The sequence below is a fragment of the Antrostomus carolinensis genome, unplaced genomic scaffold (genome assembly GCF_000700745.2).
Source record: "Antrostomus carolinensis isolate BGI_N321 unplaced genomic scaffold, ASM70074v2 scaffold11128, whole genome shotgun sequence".
Classification (NCBI taxonomy): domain Eukaryota; kingdom Metazoa; phylum Chordata; class Aves; order Caprimulgiformes; family Caprimulgidae; genus Antrostomus; species Antrostomus carolinensis.
This window is the reverse complement of record NW_010335024.1, coordinates 10,861-26,583: the sequence shown is the minus strand read 5'-3', so window position 1 is coordinate 26,583 and position 15,723 is coordinate 10,861. Positions and strand designations below refer to the sequence as shown.

The 15,723-nt window shown below is 39.3% G+C and overlaps 1 protein-coding gene across 1 annotated transcript in view; it reads right to left on the bottom strand.

Moving 5' to 3' along the window:
* Nucleotides 1-13,239: 13,239 nt before the first annotated feature.
* PCGF3 (polycomb group ring finger 3) overlaps nt 13,240-15,723 on the bottom strand; it is a gene marked incomplete at its 5' end in the record, with an annotated part of 9,184 nt that continues 6,700 nt past the window's right edge. Inside the window, 2 exons of the mRNA XM_010174390.2 lie at nt 13,240-13,753; nt 15,514-15,594. Of these exons, the coding sequence (XP_010172692.1) occupies nt 13,706-13,753; nt 15,514-15,594 (129 nt within the window). The remainder of the gene's footprint in view (nt 13,754-15,513; nt 15,595-15,723) is intronic.

Here is a 15,723-nt window from a genome sequence, read left to right as displayed (position 1 = left end):
TAAGGGAAAGCCAACCAGAGTGTTCTCTGATAGATAAAGATTGCAGTTAAGGCAGGAAACTCCTGCCAGTTCTAAAATAAGCAGAGCCATTTCTGGAGTCCAAGACCAAGAATATTTACAAGAGGTGGAAGGAGCAAGGAGCCTGAACATAGGTATAAACATATGAGCACTCTGAATGCAGGAGCTGAGCCTGCTTTTATATTGAAATCTGGCAGCCCTGTGCTCCCAAGACTCCCATGAGTCCCTGCCAGCAGATGGGTGGCATCTAGCTGAGAGTGGCTCTGGATCAGTGCTAAGTTGCATGCATCTCTGATGAAACTGATCTGTCAGAGGGCAGATGGACAGATGGACCACTGACTTCTCAGTTACTGACTGCACCCTAGCTGTCACTGCGGTGGTGTGGCATGCCCACTCTCTGAAAGACATGGTTTCTCTACTCTGATGCTGTCTGGTCAGTAGCTATGTGCCGTCCCTGTTTTTGGATGCCCTTGTTTTTAATTCCAGAGCTTGCTTCTCCCACTGGTTGCTTCATCACCACAGAGGTGCTCCAGCAACCCTGGGACCCCAGGACACAGCTTCTTCGCCCCCCCCCACAGCTGCAATTTGACATCTCTGAGTTATAGCCAAGGATCTGACTCCCTCACAGCTACAGGACTCAATACTGGACTTCTTTCAGAACCATAGCCACAACGACATTTTGTATTTTCCAGGCACTTAGTGTGTTAGTTTACACACAGTTCCTACCTCTTACTGTGGATAATAATTCATTAGCAATAAAAACAGCCTCTGCTCCCAATTCCAGTCCCAAAAAGCAGACAACTGTATGTAATTTGTACCATCATCAGAACCTATGAATGTAATTTGTACAAACAAAACTGATCACAACTAGCTTTCCTGCACCTCACTGCCTTTCCTTCCCAAATACCCCATCGCTTATAACAGGCAATTGGAAGGGCCATGCTCCATCCCACAGCTACTCAGAATCCTGCAGGACATTTTCATTCAGCATTTGTTTAGCAGCAAGATGCTTATTCCCCATTGCCCTTGGGGAAACTGAGTGGGGCTGCCGCTTTGCAGCAAAAGCCTGCAGGTTGCACTCCAGGGAGCCCTTGGCCTTGAAGCCTGGCAGTGGTTGGAGCAAAGACACACACTTGGCTTCCTGACCCTGCTCTCACTAGCCACTGTATGACAGCTGGCATCTGTGCTAAGAAGGTCTCTGGTTTTTTTAGGACACTCATAGAAGAAGATTAAACTGTATTCCTGGCAATTAAAATCTACTGGAACATGCTGGTGCTCTGGCCAGCAAGGACAGATGCACCTCAGGGAACAGACATGTACCAGGTGATCTCTGCATTGTGCCACAAGCTTAAGGTACCTCTGCATCTCACAACCTTCCTGCAGGGTTGAGCTTCCCTGTCACAGCAGGTCACTAGCACTTCTCCCACCAAGAGGCTCTGCACCAAGCACCTCCAGCTCCTAGCGCAAAGCAGAAAGCTGAACTGTCATCTCTGCCACTTAGCTATGCTTCATACACAAGTTCTATCATATCTCTGTTTTTCTTTCTAAGCATGTCCATGTGAATGTCTGGCTTATGCAACTCCAGTTTAACTTAACCAAGACACTGTTAAACACTGAGCAGTCAAACTCAGCTCTTCCAGCAGCTGCTGTTGCTTCCTTGGCTTTGCTGTTTTGCCTAGCATGAAAGTGTGGTGGTTTTAACTTGGCCATCAGCCAGACACCAAACAGCCACTTGCTCACACTCCCCCACCTGGGAAATGGGGGAGAGGACCACAAGGGTAAAAGTGAGAGCACTCATTGGTTGAGATAAAAACAATTTAATAATTGAAATAAAGTTGAAATTAAAATAACAGTAACAGTAATAATGGAATATAGAAATGAGCAATGCACAATGCAGTGTCACCTGGTGACAAATGCACAGTCCATTCCCAGATAGTAATCCCAGAGCAGAGACGTTCCTGAAACCAAAACCACAATCCTGGGACAGTGAGAGAGCCCAAGAGATCCCAGAGCTTTCCAGTCAGGCCTCATTAATATACTGAACATGACGTTATGTGATACGAAATATCCCACTGGCATATCCCCGAGTTTCTTCTGCACCTGCAGACTACCAAAGCACGGGAAGTTGGAAGGTCCATCTTCCAGCAACAACTGAAAACATTAATATGTTATGAATATTCTTCTCGTAACAAATCCCATATTGAAACCAAACACAGCACTATTCTAGCTACTAAGAAGAAAATTAGCTCTTTTCTAGCAAAACCAGGACACAAAGTTTGAAAGAGCCTGCCCTGTTCCTAGTTAATGTTCTGGTATGTGCTCAAGTTCAGTGGTAAGCCAGAAATACACAGCAGCTTGGCTAACAGTTGCAAACTGTTTTCCTAACCACAGAAAGACTTAGTTTACAGTTGTGCCTGTCTTTGGACCATGCCAGTTCCATGCACAGCTCTTATTGCTCCAAAGTCAATACAGGGAGTGTACCAGCCAGATACTTCCAGATACAGTCACCAACTGTAAGAGGGATCAAGCACATGAGCTAAACATGCTGCAGGACCCATGTTCACCTAGTTTGTTAGCCTCATTAATAATTTCAGCTTCATTCATTCAACCAGGTAACTAACTCCTTTTCCTCTCAGCCTCTCTCTCCCTTTGCCTCTTCTTATTTCATGGTCATATAACTACAACAGATCTCCAACCAGGCCTGCTTTGCAGCTACCTCTTACATGCTCTCACCTCAATTCCACCCTGTGAATCATAACCAGTAAAGGGGCAGATCTATACTTGCAAAACTACATCACCAAGCCCAGTGTGGGGAGCACCAGACTAGTAACTTGTACAGCCTTCTTCACCCCAAGGCAGCATCAAGAGCTCTGGCATACATTTGGTTTCATCTGGCAGAGGAGCTTACTTGTCCCTACTTCTAACCCTACCACTCTGTGGTAGTTTAACTTAGCTGGCAGCCAAACATGACACAGCTGCTCCCCTTCCCTTCCCCCTCCCCACCCAGGGAATAGGGGAGAGAATTGGAGGGGTAAAGGTAAGGAGACTTGTAGGCTGAGATAAGAACAATTTAATAATTAGAGTAAAATAATTAAAATAGTAATGATAACAATAATGATTATAACAAATATATACATATAAAAATGAGTGATGCAGAGTACAATTGCTCGCCACCTGCCGACAGCAATTCCAGAGGAGCAAAAAGGAACTTTGAACCCGAAAATGCAATCCCAGAAAAACGAGCCTGAGTGATTCCCCAGAGAATGAACCCCGCCCCCCCCGCCCTGCTTTCTGGACAGCGCTGGTTAATATACTGAACATGCTGTAGTATCATATGGAATATCTTATCGGCATATCCAACTGTCAGTTCCAGGTTTTGCTAACTACTACACTTTCCCCCTCCCAGTCCTCTGCACTTGCAAACTACCCAAACAGAATGTCCTTGTACCTTACCAACATTCTTCTCATAACAAATCCCACACTGAAACTAAAATGTAGCTATTCTAGCTACTAAGAAGAAAATTAACACTGTTCTATCAAAATCAGGACACACTCCTTTGACAAAGAGGACAAATTCAGGTATAGTTGGCATCTTGCCTCCTTCCAAGCCTCACCAGGATGCTCACACAAGCAGCTTGTGACATGCCTGTGTGTACACCTAGAGCCAGGCTTGTCTTCTCCCAGGAGCAGGAAGGTGCTCTGTGGAACAGATAGCATAAGAACTGTTTCCTTTTCCCTTCCTCTAGGAGCAGTGAGCAAAGCAGCAAGAAAATCCTGCATAGGACCAGTACAGCTCAGTAGAGCTTCCTGTACAAGAAGGCCTTGAAGGTGAGAGCCCAGTCACAGGGAAGACCTTGCAGAAGCAGGAAGTGGGTCATGTTCTTCTGTCTCCTCAGCTGCAGCTTGGGTCCAGGATACTGCCAAGGTGATGAGCTGAAGCTCAGCATGTGCCTCAGCTGGCAGGTAGAAACAGCACAGAAAGAGGTTTTTTTTTTTCCCTACAGTTGTAGTGAATTTTTCACACTCAGAGCCTGAACAAGGAGCTGCCTGAGCAAAAAAAGCAGAAGGGCACTTTGCTATCACATCCCACAATAAGGGAGAGGGACTTCAATCCTAAGACCCCCAAACCAAACTGGCTGCTTGTAAGGGTTTCTCATATGCTATGACATTCAAGAAGCCTGAAAAAGACAAACAGATTAATTCATTTCATAGTACTCAGCAGAAATGCTGGTCACTCTGTCACTGCAGCCAGAACAGCTCTACTACAAGTGTCAACTCTAATGAACAAGCATGTACTGAGACTGCAGCATCAAACAGATCATAGATCTGAGTAAGCGACCAGGGAAAGATGAAGGAAGTTGAGCAGGCCTCCTCATATTCAGCAAGAAATGCTGCCCCATCATAGAGACAAAGCCAGTCAACCCACAAGCACATTTCGCTAAGCAGGATCCCCAGAGATCAGGCCCATGATCCTGAGATGCAGCCAGCTGTGGAAAATGCTGAAGGGAGCCATCTAGTATCTCAGAACTGTCAACTTTCTGCAGGGCAATGTGAGATACCACAGTTGCCCATCACAAAACTCAAACTCCCGTGCTAGCAACTCTTTTCATGAGTTAAGCCTCTAGTCATACTGACTAAAACTAGCAAAGTTTCTATAAGACTTTGTGAACCAGAGTAGAACTATGTAAACCTTGTCTGAAAATGAAAATCCTCTAAACCTGAAAGCTCCTGAAGAGAGCAGTCATGAAGCGGTCCCTGTCATATAAAAAATCATGCAGACTTAGGACTGCTTGTTTTCTAGGGAGACTAGAGGAGACTGTTTCTCCAGAATAAGAAGCCAGTTGTGTCTCAAGTCAGGACACACAAGACCTCTTGAGGTGCCAATAGTAGAGGGTCCAGAAACAACTACTCAGTATCTTTGCTTCAAACCAGCATTATCACCATTTTCAAGCAATACCCATTGCTGCAATAAAATCCAGAGACAGTCTCAAAGCTGAGCAGAGGAAACAGTGGAAATCATCAGGTCTCAGATGTTGCAGCTGTAGACTCTAAGGCTGAAATGAAGAAGAGAAAGGAATCTTTTCCAGAGGATGTATAACAGGACCAGAGAATACATTCTATTTGATATTAAGGTTCACCACTATACCATCAGTCTCTTTCCAGGCACTCTCAGAATCAGCAAAACACGTTTAAAACAATAATCCAACTAATGCTGTCACAATCCATTGCACCTGGTTACAAAGACATTGCTTAAGTGGTAACACAAAAATAATTTGAAGAATATAGTGTATTATGAAACATAACAAAGCAGAAATTTTGTTATGCAGTCTGCTGAGAATTAGCAGAACAGCCCAGAATCAGACATGATTTTCTGCATCAGCAGGCACCATTTTTTCACAACAGCAATGGAGACATTCATGTGATGCAGCCTTAGAGCGTCCAGAATCAAAGGCTTTGTGTTCTCTTGAACGAAGGAGTCAAAATTCAGGCAAGGGACAGTGAGCTTTGTATCAAAGGGGAAGAAGCTAACTAACTAAACAGCCTTGAAGACGTTTATGAAAACAAAGCTTCCCTTCCCTTAGGTGTGTGCAAAGGAACAATTACATGCTACAGGCAGAGGCAGAAAATAAGAGGCAAGGCTGTAAAGGCAGCATCCCCTCATGTAAAACCACCCAGTCAGTCTTCCTGTTGAAAACAGTTGCTTGGATTTTTGTTTTGTTCCTATTTTCATGAATATGGTAAATGTTTGGATACATCAACATACAATCATAACAAACAAAGCACAGACATGTCTAATTCAAACCCATCAATGCAACACCTCTACACAGTGACAGTACAAGTTGAAGAATATTGTCATGTGAAAGACTAGACACATTTAACATGTGGCCCACATCTTACCGTTGGTAGAGGAATCTCCCAGAGTACTCTTGAAAAATTTTTTCTCCACTAAGGCCAGGCCACTGCTTGAATTTCTCACAGAAAGGCTAATCAAAAGGAAGCTTGGAAAAAAAAAATCAAGAAATGAAAAGCTACGTTAGGTCCATGTTAGATGTTAAAGACAAGCAGGGACTTTCTGCATAAAGGTGCACAGAGTTGCATTGCATTATACCTCTATTCAGACACTTATTCAGATGTGGTACTGGATTAAGCTTAACCGAGTTGAGATCAATCTAATCCTGAGTCACTATGTCTACACCAGAGTTTAACAGCTGTATTAATCTATTTTAAGTTCACATATTCAATTAATATGGATTATTTTTTTCTGACAGCTCAAATCTCAGGGAAACCCTGAGGAAGGCATTGCACAAAGATTTCACTTATAAGTACTGATTTTTATAGCAGAATATTCAATCAGTGGAATAAGAAAAATATCAGTTACATATAAAATAAGAAATACCAGTTAAGAGTTCCTCATGTTGAATTACCACTGGAGAAAAAAAATGCATTTGGCTGCTATTAGCTGCAGGGTAAGTTTATGCTTTCAGGGATAGCTAACACAACTATTACTCTTATTTATTACATTAGCACTGACTTCGGGTAGTGCGGGGAGTTAGTTTGGTTCCATCACATATTTCTGCTGTTTAGATTTTCCACAATGTTTTGCAGTCTAAACAACCCATTTCAAACTAACACAAAGTAATAAAAGTTAAAACATCAAAGAAGTTATTTTTTCTGTCCAGCTCAAAGCCAGAGAAGAATCTGAAATTCCACAAGGATATTTTACATGGGACAAAACAAAACATTGATTTACAAAACAGTTTTTGCCACAACTATTTCAAAGATCACATTCACAACAGATGCTGATGGTGGTGCTTTAATCATTCCTAAGTGAGTCATTCCTCCTGTAAACCTGAGCAGTTTCTTCATTATATATGTGCCAATTGGAGTCCACAACTTGTGTGCAGCACTCTGCTTCTATAGAAGAAAGCTTCTGTAATCTCTTAACTACGCCAGCATTTACAGAGGTCAGAAAATCTGTAACCACACTCCATGAAGAGAACCTCTCCATTTAAGAACATCTTCTCCATGCTCCTGTAATAATTCCTGAAAATGCAAGAAGGAAAGAAGCAGGCTGAGCCAGGCCCATCACTGGGTAGTTCACAGATAAATGGAAGTAGTCAGTAGCACAAAGTTCAGCAAAGCGTCAGAACCACTAATAGTGTATGGAAGATGAAGAAAATGTAGCACTTGCTCAACTAGTGCCAACATTTATTCACTTTTAAGTGACTACACAGAGCCAAAGGGAATTTTCTCCATTAAGTTTCTCATGTGGGTATGTAAATGAAGCTAGTAAGTGGCATATGTCTAGTTTCCTCAGGACAACCGGTACTACCAGTGTAAATAGGAAATAGGTGTATGTGACTCCACACCAGCCCATATTTGCTTGCAGTTCCTAACAATCCAAAAGCAGCTCCTCCTGCCCCCCCAGTATGTATAGAGCAGTTCACAAGATAGAAATTTGCATTACTGCATGTAGATACTGCAAGAAATTCAGCTCCTATAGCATCTGCTCTGCAGCTTTAATGTATTATCTTGACTAGGCATTTAAATTAATTTTACCTACAATTCCTCCATACCTTTGATCTGTTCAGGTACTAAAATAAATATCAGGGATCTTGAAGGAAAAAAAACCGCAAACCTTTGAAGTTATGAAGACAGCAAGCACCAATGTCTGTTAAATTCCACAACAGACCAATTTTTTAAAGGCAAAACCTACTATGCTCATTAATCAAAGTAAGAGACCCTTTTTTCTCCTAGCAACTCACCAAAATAAATCAGAATTAAATTAGAGGTTGTGTGCATATGCTTTTCCATTTGGCATGTGTTTAACTGTATGTCTGTGTTCCAGAATGCTGCAGTTCCTCCCTGCACATCAATATCACCAGGTAAGTGTAAGATTGAATGTAACACATACAAGGAGGGTAAGTACCTTTCTATCCACAGATGCATAAAGACATCAAGGTAACTGTTTTTCCTCTCTGTCGCTGAAGCCATTTTGTTTCCTAACTAGCAGTTAATTTGCCACACTCTTGTCACAGACCTACTGCCATTCTGTCTAGTGGAGTAATACTTTGGGCCATGCTAGTGTTCTGAGTAAAAGGCCGATTATGGCAAAGCAATGCAATGCTACACCACCACTGTTTCAGTCATGCTGTGCGTGTTCAGTGCTACAATATTATGACAGCTAGTTCCTTATGTTCTTGGGGAAAAATAGGACAATAACTTCCAGCCTGACAGTATTTCAGTTAGTTTCTCTGCTTTTATTAACAAGCATATAATATTAATTGGCAAAACACTGGATACAAGCTTCACTACCATAAAATCAAAACATTAAGCAATAATCCCAAAAGGTTTATTCAGACAAAACTAGCCACCAATAGTACAAAAATTACACAGCAACACAAAGCATAAAAAATTGTAAACTTTCAAATGAAGCTAAGCCAAAAATACGGTTTTACAATGTGACAGTTCCAGAATCTTTATTATGCCACATATGAGGATAAAGGCTTAGTGGTTGCACTGGCTTATTGTCCCTTAACTGTAAAATAATTTTGTTGTGGAAGGAAAGAACAAACTCTCCTTTTGCCCAGATAAGTCACTTGAATTCAAGATTTCATTAAACTAATGCTTTGAGTTTTAAATTAAATAAAACAACAAACCAACCCACAAAAACTTGGAACATCAGTATTCAAAAATCAGGGCTCCTACCTCCAGCCACACCTAAGCAATTGTGTGAATGATCCCACTAGTTTCTGTGGAACCATCCACGTTATTGGTCAAATTACCAATATAAGTGTTCATAGAATTTGACATTTAGTTCCTACCCTACCACTAGGATCTGGACAGGTCACTGTGGCTTGGACACATTTCCAAGAAGCCCTAAGGATGATCAAACATGGATCAAATAGCAGGACCAGAACTTTAATTTGTATATAAATAAAGCATAACTCCACAGTAAAACATTCCTGTTGACTTCATACACAATGCAAGTTCCTTCTAGGAATTGTTTTATACTGATGGTGAGTTTTGATTAAAGCAGAGGTTGAAGCATTGTTCCATGTTCCTTAATGTTGTTCTCTTCTCTGCAACCTTCCACTTCAACAAGAGATTGCAAGACCTTAGTTACAGTCAACTGTATCTTACACAGAGATTCTAGTGTATGGGACAATTTTTTGCCCTGTTATCAACTTCAGGTAGACTAACTGAAGCACAGGTTGCATTAAGATTTCCAGTGAAACCTCAAACTGAAGTGACTACCTGAGGAAATAAGAGAAACTTGATTTTTCTGTACAGTCAAGCCTTCTGTACAAGATGCATTTTAAGTACCTATTAAGATTCATCTTGCCGATGTACAGACTGGTTGGCTTTTTCCTATTATATTTAGCTCAATGGTAAGATGCATAATGCTGTAAAATAGCATGTATGGTTATTTTTACCATATTATTTTAATAGCATGTATGGTTATTTTTACCATCCAATAGAAAAAAACTCGATTAAACTCCTTTGACTAACTATGCAGTTATAAAGACAATAATAGCCAGATAAGCTTTTAAAGGCTTACAGCCTATTGGAAAAAAATAGCACCATCATAGTTGTAGTCTGATATTTTTCATGGTCCTAGATCCCCAGAGGTGATAGTGTTGTTTATACTATTGCATAACTAATAAAAATAACTATTCCCAGGTTTGATGGTACACAAATATACCAGACATAACAATGTCACAAAACATTTTCAAATAGGCTGCAAGTCTTGCCAATTGCTTCCACAATTCACATTAAGGTTTCTTGCAAGATCATTTATTTTAAAATATTGCTGACAGACAGTTCTTGTACTGACACAAATTTAAATCCCACACTTCACTCATAAAATTAAAAAAATGAACAAATCAAAAACCAACACCCCCCAAATAATAGCCCCAAATAAAACTCCATGTCAACAAGTAAGAAAAGCCATCTACATTCCTTTTAAATTTAATGGTAAGTGGATGCTACATTTACAATTTAAACATAAGCCTAATAAATGCAAGTTTCAAACCTATTGCACAAAAGCATAAGTAATGCTCTTTATACAAAACAAAAACATACAAATAAAAGCTACTCAAACTCAATGTAAAAGGAAGAAGCTTGTAAAAACATCTTACAATTTTATTTTATATGCCCGTAAATAAAGCTGGACCACTGAAACCAAAAACAATTGGATGGTAAAATAAGACAGAAGGCTTAAAATAGAATAAATAATTTTATAAAGTTAAAATTTTAAACCCCGAATCTTATTTAAATTCAATATTATATATTCTATCTGAATTATCTATTTTTAATGAAACTATATTTAATGAGACTCTGAGGCTGGGTGATTCATCAGTCTCACTGCTGCTGAGGATAAAGCAACAAGATATTTCTTTACTGCAACTATTTACCAGCGTAAGCAATTGTGAAAACTACTTCACAGTAATGGCATCTTCATGAAAGCCAAAATAAACTAACATGATCTCACTAGGCCTAAGAGATATCTATGCTGAGTCCAGTTTCTAGTCCAACTTTGAACAGTATCAGGGTTATTTTATCCAATACAATCTTGATATAAATTAAATGTCTCTTGAGCTTCACAGAAGTGAAACAAGGCTCTGACCCAAAGGAGACCTCCCTCTGACCTCAATTCAATTGCACTGTAGTCTTTCAGTAAGGCTAAAGGAAATAAACATACGGTCTAGACACAGTCACATCCCTCCCGAGGGCAAGAGTTTCTGCAGCAAAGACACTGTGACATGTGATTTAGAAAAATGACTGGGTGGTTTTGTATTCATTTTGTTTTGGTGTTTTTTTTGTTTTTTCTTCTTACTGGTGAGGTTTTCTCAGATTAAACACATTAAAAAAGCAGTTACACACAATTATGAGAAAAAAACCCCGAGCTGTAGGTATGAATACTAGGCTTGAATTTACAGATCCATATAGGTATAAACAGTTTCCAATACATTGATAGCACCATAACAAATTCAAGTGATTCTAAAGATGGGTATCAGCTTATAAATATATGTTCTGTACTGTAGATTGTTAAAGCAAGAGATAGATTTGAAAGGCTTCTGAATTTGTGTGCTCGTAACTAACTTCTCAGCTGCACAAGTACACAGGAGAGTACTAAAATTCCAATGTACTTTAATAGCACTGCATCAGTATCTAGTAGCACAAAAAGTTTCTGCAGTACACATATTCTGAGGTAGACAGATCTCACATATATATACATAGTTGTTTTTATGTATATATATATATACATATATATGTGTGTATATATATATATATATACACACACACACACACACTGATTAAGGTGATTAATCAGAATGCTGTCTGGCAGCTTTAATTTTACGTCAGGTACAGTCAGTGCCAAGTGTATGCTCAAGGTGCACAGAGGGCAGTCACTTCAAGCCCTGTGCATACTCTCAGAGCCTCACTGTCTAGAGCCAGTCCCTTATTTGCACTAGGACAGAAACGACCACATTAACAGCTCCAGAATGGCCCAGTATGTCAGTTTGTGTGCACATCCATATCACCTGCATTCACTGTTTCATGAAAAGATTATGAAAATGGTAAACCCATGTTCTCATTTGTTCTGACAGTTTGAGTAATGTTAAAGACAGAAAAAAAAAGCTAAAATACAGGCATCTGAGTCCACGAATAGTAAGACAAAACCAGAGCCAAGTTCTAATCAACTGCTCATATGCATGCATGCACACCCCACACACACAAACCCAGACACCCAGCCCGGATAAGGAGCTCTGCCTAACACACACATTCAAACACAGCTATCCTATAACCTCATCTGCAAGGACAGCAGCATTTTTTAGCCTTTGTGTGGCTCTTGCTTCCATCTGCACAGTTCAGTAGGTTCCCTTTTATTCTCTGCTTGTGTACTTTTTGATATCCTTCCCATTCACATCTGTGACTGTAATTAAAAATCAGGATTTTAAAGGTAACAAAAGATGGAGCACACTTTCTGCAGCAGCAGAGCTGAAAAAGGAGGACTGAAGTCTTCAAAGAAGGGAATTATGGGACACATGCTGAGGAATGCGGTGCTTTGAAAACTCAAGAAGAGGAAAAGGAATTAAAATGCTTGGATAAACCTCTTGCAGTACCAGCTTCCTGTTAAGTACTAAGTAATACTTTCTAGCAGAAGGGCACAGCTAGAAGAAGCAGAGCAGTTACAGGCAAACAATAAACTGTTCTTATCCAAAGAAAATTTATCAAAAAAAAGAAATTATAATAGGTTTTAATAATAGCAATAGAAGCTAGCATTTTCAGCTGACTGGAAAACTCTTGCAAAAATTAGAAGGTTAACTATTTCCAGCTGCCAATAATATGGCATAGTCAGTTTTCAGTCACTTGACACCAGTGCCAGACAAATATTCTCACAGTCATACTATATACGCTATACTGTGTACAGCTTGCAGAAATCACTTTCAAATACTGCTTATAAAAAGCCAATTATTTAAAAAAGCCTTACAAACAGTGCAGTGAAGCCTGCTAAGTGGTATTCAGGGTGCATTCTACGACATATATAGTTATATATGTGTATACAGGTATGCACACATATATACATGCACATGTACTACCTTGCATCTATTAGGGCTGATGCAAGCAAAATTATCAGTTAAGGTCAGAAGTTGCTAAAATAATCTTGTCTGACTCTCCTCCCACACCAAGACAGCTAGGAATTTGTGCGAAAGAAAAAGCTATGGTTCAATAAGAAAACAGGTAAAGGAACTATAAAATTGCTCATTATGGTCTGAGGAATTTTTAATCAGTGAAAACTGTGCAATAACACCCAAAGTTGCCCAAGAGCCAGTGTTTCAATAGCTAGTGAGAGGTAATCCTCTCTAAATTAAAAACTGATTTCTGCAAGCCACAACTACATAAGAAATGTTTATTTTTTAAGAAGTTCACAAATCTAGCACTTTTTTAGCATCTGTCATTATGTGGTGCAATTTATGCCAGAGCAAAATACCAGGGCACATTAAAATCAACTGAAATTATTTCTATTAATCTTACCAAATCAACATACATATGGGAGTATCAAAACTTTACTAAAACACAAAATGAGGGAGAGCAATAACTGGGCAAAAATTACAAACTTACTGGTTTCCCAGATTTTCAGAAGTTTTCAATGCAGCATAATAAATTATCATGAGTCACTATGTCATTGTGTATGTTCAATGCAATTTGAATAAAGCCAATGAAATCAGGCACACTATGTAAGACAGTAATACTTTGCAAAAATACAGTGTTTAAAGATTCAGAATGTAAAAAGTAACTAAATGCAAGTTGGTGCCAAAAGCAACATTTTTAAACCACCCTACAACATTCCAACTTATTTCGGTGTAACTGTTAAGAGATAAATCAGGCTGAGTTACATGGAACTGTGAAGTGTTTTCAGTATTTGTAAACTTAGTGCTGGTAGTGTCTTGCTGAGTTGCAACTTCTTTCTTCCATACAAAAAAAGTATAAATATTTTCTGTCCAACAATCTAGGTAACACATCCCTAGAAGAAATATTCAGGACAGTCCACTCTGAAAGGACTACAGCATTCCAAAATTATTCAGCTGGTTTGTGTCATGTGATTAGTGATGCACTAAGAAGGTGCCAGATGATAGTCTCTGCAAAAAACTCTGTCCAGAAGGACAATAAAGTACTCTTACAGCAAGTCCATTTTGGGTCTGTAATGTAGCAGTAGAGGTGCTTTCTGCAAGACAGAAATATCAGATAAATTAAGAAACAAAACCAGAACTAATCTGTTTAGTAAGCTAAATTTTTGTTTCATAAACTAAAGCTTAAATGAACTATCAAAATTTCACCAAGATAAAGACAAGATGCAATTCCATTTGTGCAGCTCAAACAGGAGATTAAGTCTTCCCTTTTGTCCCAGTAACCAATCACCTTAAGAGCAGTTCTACCAGGTATGTTTAACCTGGAAAATCCATTCCCAGTAAGGGAGAAATGTGTATGTTTACAAAGCAGCATAAGAGCATGTGGTACTTCATATTTAACAGCTCTCACTTGATTCTTCTTCTGTGAATGTAACTACTGCTTTTTTATGAATAGGTGAACTACTAACATCCACAACATCCTGCACCAAGGAGTTCTGTGTCTCATGTAAACAACTTTCCTCTTGTTTGTTCTGGACCTCCTTCCTCTTTCACTTGTTTCACTTTACAACCCCCACATCTTTCACTTGAGAAGGCAGTTTACAGTTCCCTTTGTCATGTGACTCAATTGCATACATTTCCATGATGAAAGTGAATAGTAGGCTTGTACAGATGCACATCAATGTGATGCTTTTGTTTGGTTCTCTCTTTTTTTTTTCACCCCTGTAACAATGCCTAATGTTTGCTTTGTATCCCTACATATTTACCTACATTGAACTTAAGGTGCTCATTAATCACCTGTCACTCACAACTGTAAATATTTGCTTCAACCCTTTGTCAATCTCTCTTCACCATCCTAAATAATCACAGTGTTATCAGTGCACTGTTACTGCACGACTCAACTCTCTTTCCAGGTCATTCCGTAGTATCACACAAAACAGATTCCATCAGGATTTCACTTGTGACCTCCCTGCACTTTGAAGACTGACCACTGACTTCTGTCCCGTGACTCTTATGCAAGTCAATTATTTTTCTACACAAAGACAGAAAAATGCTTTCCTATTCCCACCTGCACCTCTTCTAGATATGCATCCAAGGCCATCATGTGCTTCTGCATCAACGCACACTGTAAGCTCAGATTGCATTGCTTGTCCATTATGAATACTAACTCCTAGTTCAAATATCCCCAAATACGTGTACACTGACTCTGTAGGTGTGACTTGCCTTCTAAGTGCTCAATTTTGCAATTCATTGTTATACCCATTTCACTTGAATTGCCATTATTAATGTGATAATTAATACTCAGAATAAATGCCCCACTGTTTACTATTCAAGGAAGTGGTTTAAAGAAACCACAGTAAGTAAGTCAAAGATCTACTCAAACATTTTTAACCAGCCTTGTTTATGCCTCCTAAATGCTGCTCTTTAACTAAGGCAGACAAGCATTGCAATTACTGCCTCTCCTTTAGAAGTGAAACAGCATTCTTGAGCCACAGAAAGAACTGTGTTGAAAATTTCTGCCTTTTCTGCGTCACAATCAAATTCTCCACCTGCGTGGATTAAAACCAGTTTTACCTGATAAAAATAATACTTTCCTGAGGCTTCCACTTCCTTTGCCAAACTTGATAACAATTTGACAGTTAATGCAGTGTTCCCTTTTCCCTTGTGATTAACACTTATATTCCCTTTCCTTCATTTTCTTGGAAACAAAATTCATGTTTAAGGATGCTATACTAGATATTTATTAAAGTATCTTTTATTGAGTTTGCAGTTACTACAGTATAGTTTCAATTTATGCCTATTTTATAAACATTTTATTTGGCCACTTCATGATTTACTTGGAACCACTGTGTCATACCTTAAATCTCCATCTAGTAACAACTACAAACTTGAGCGTATGGTCCTTGCCAAGAATCTCTTCATTGCATAATATGTCCAGCTGACAAAGCAAAGATGACAGTTAATTCACCGTGACACAGTACATGAAACAACGTATTTCAGATAATACTACATATGTTTGACAAGATTTTTTTTCTCTGAAGACACTGGAATTGTTTGTCTTAAAATG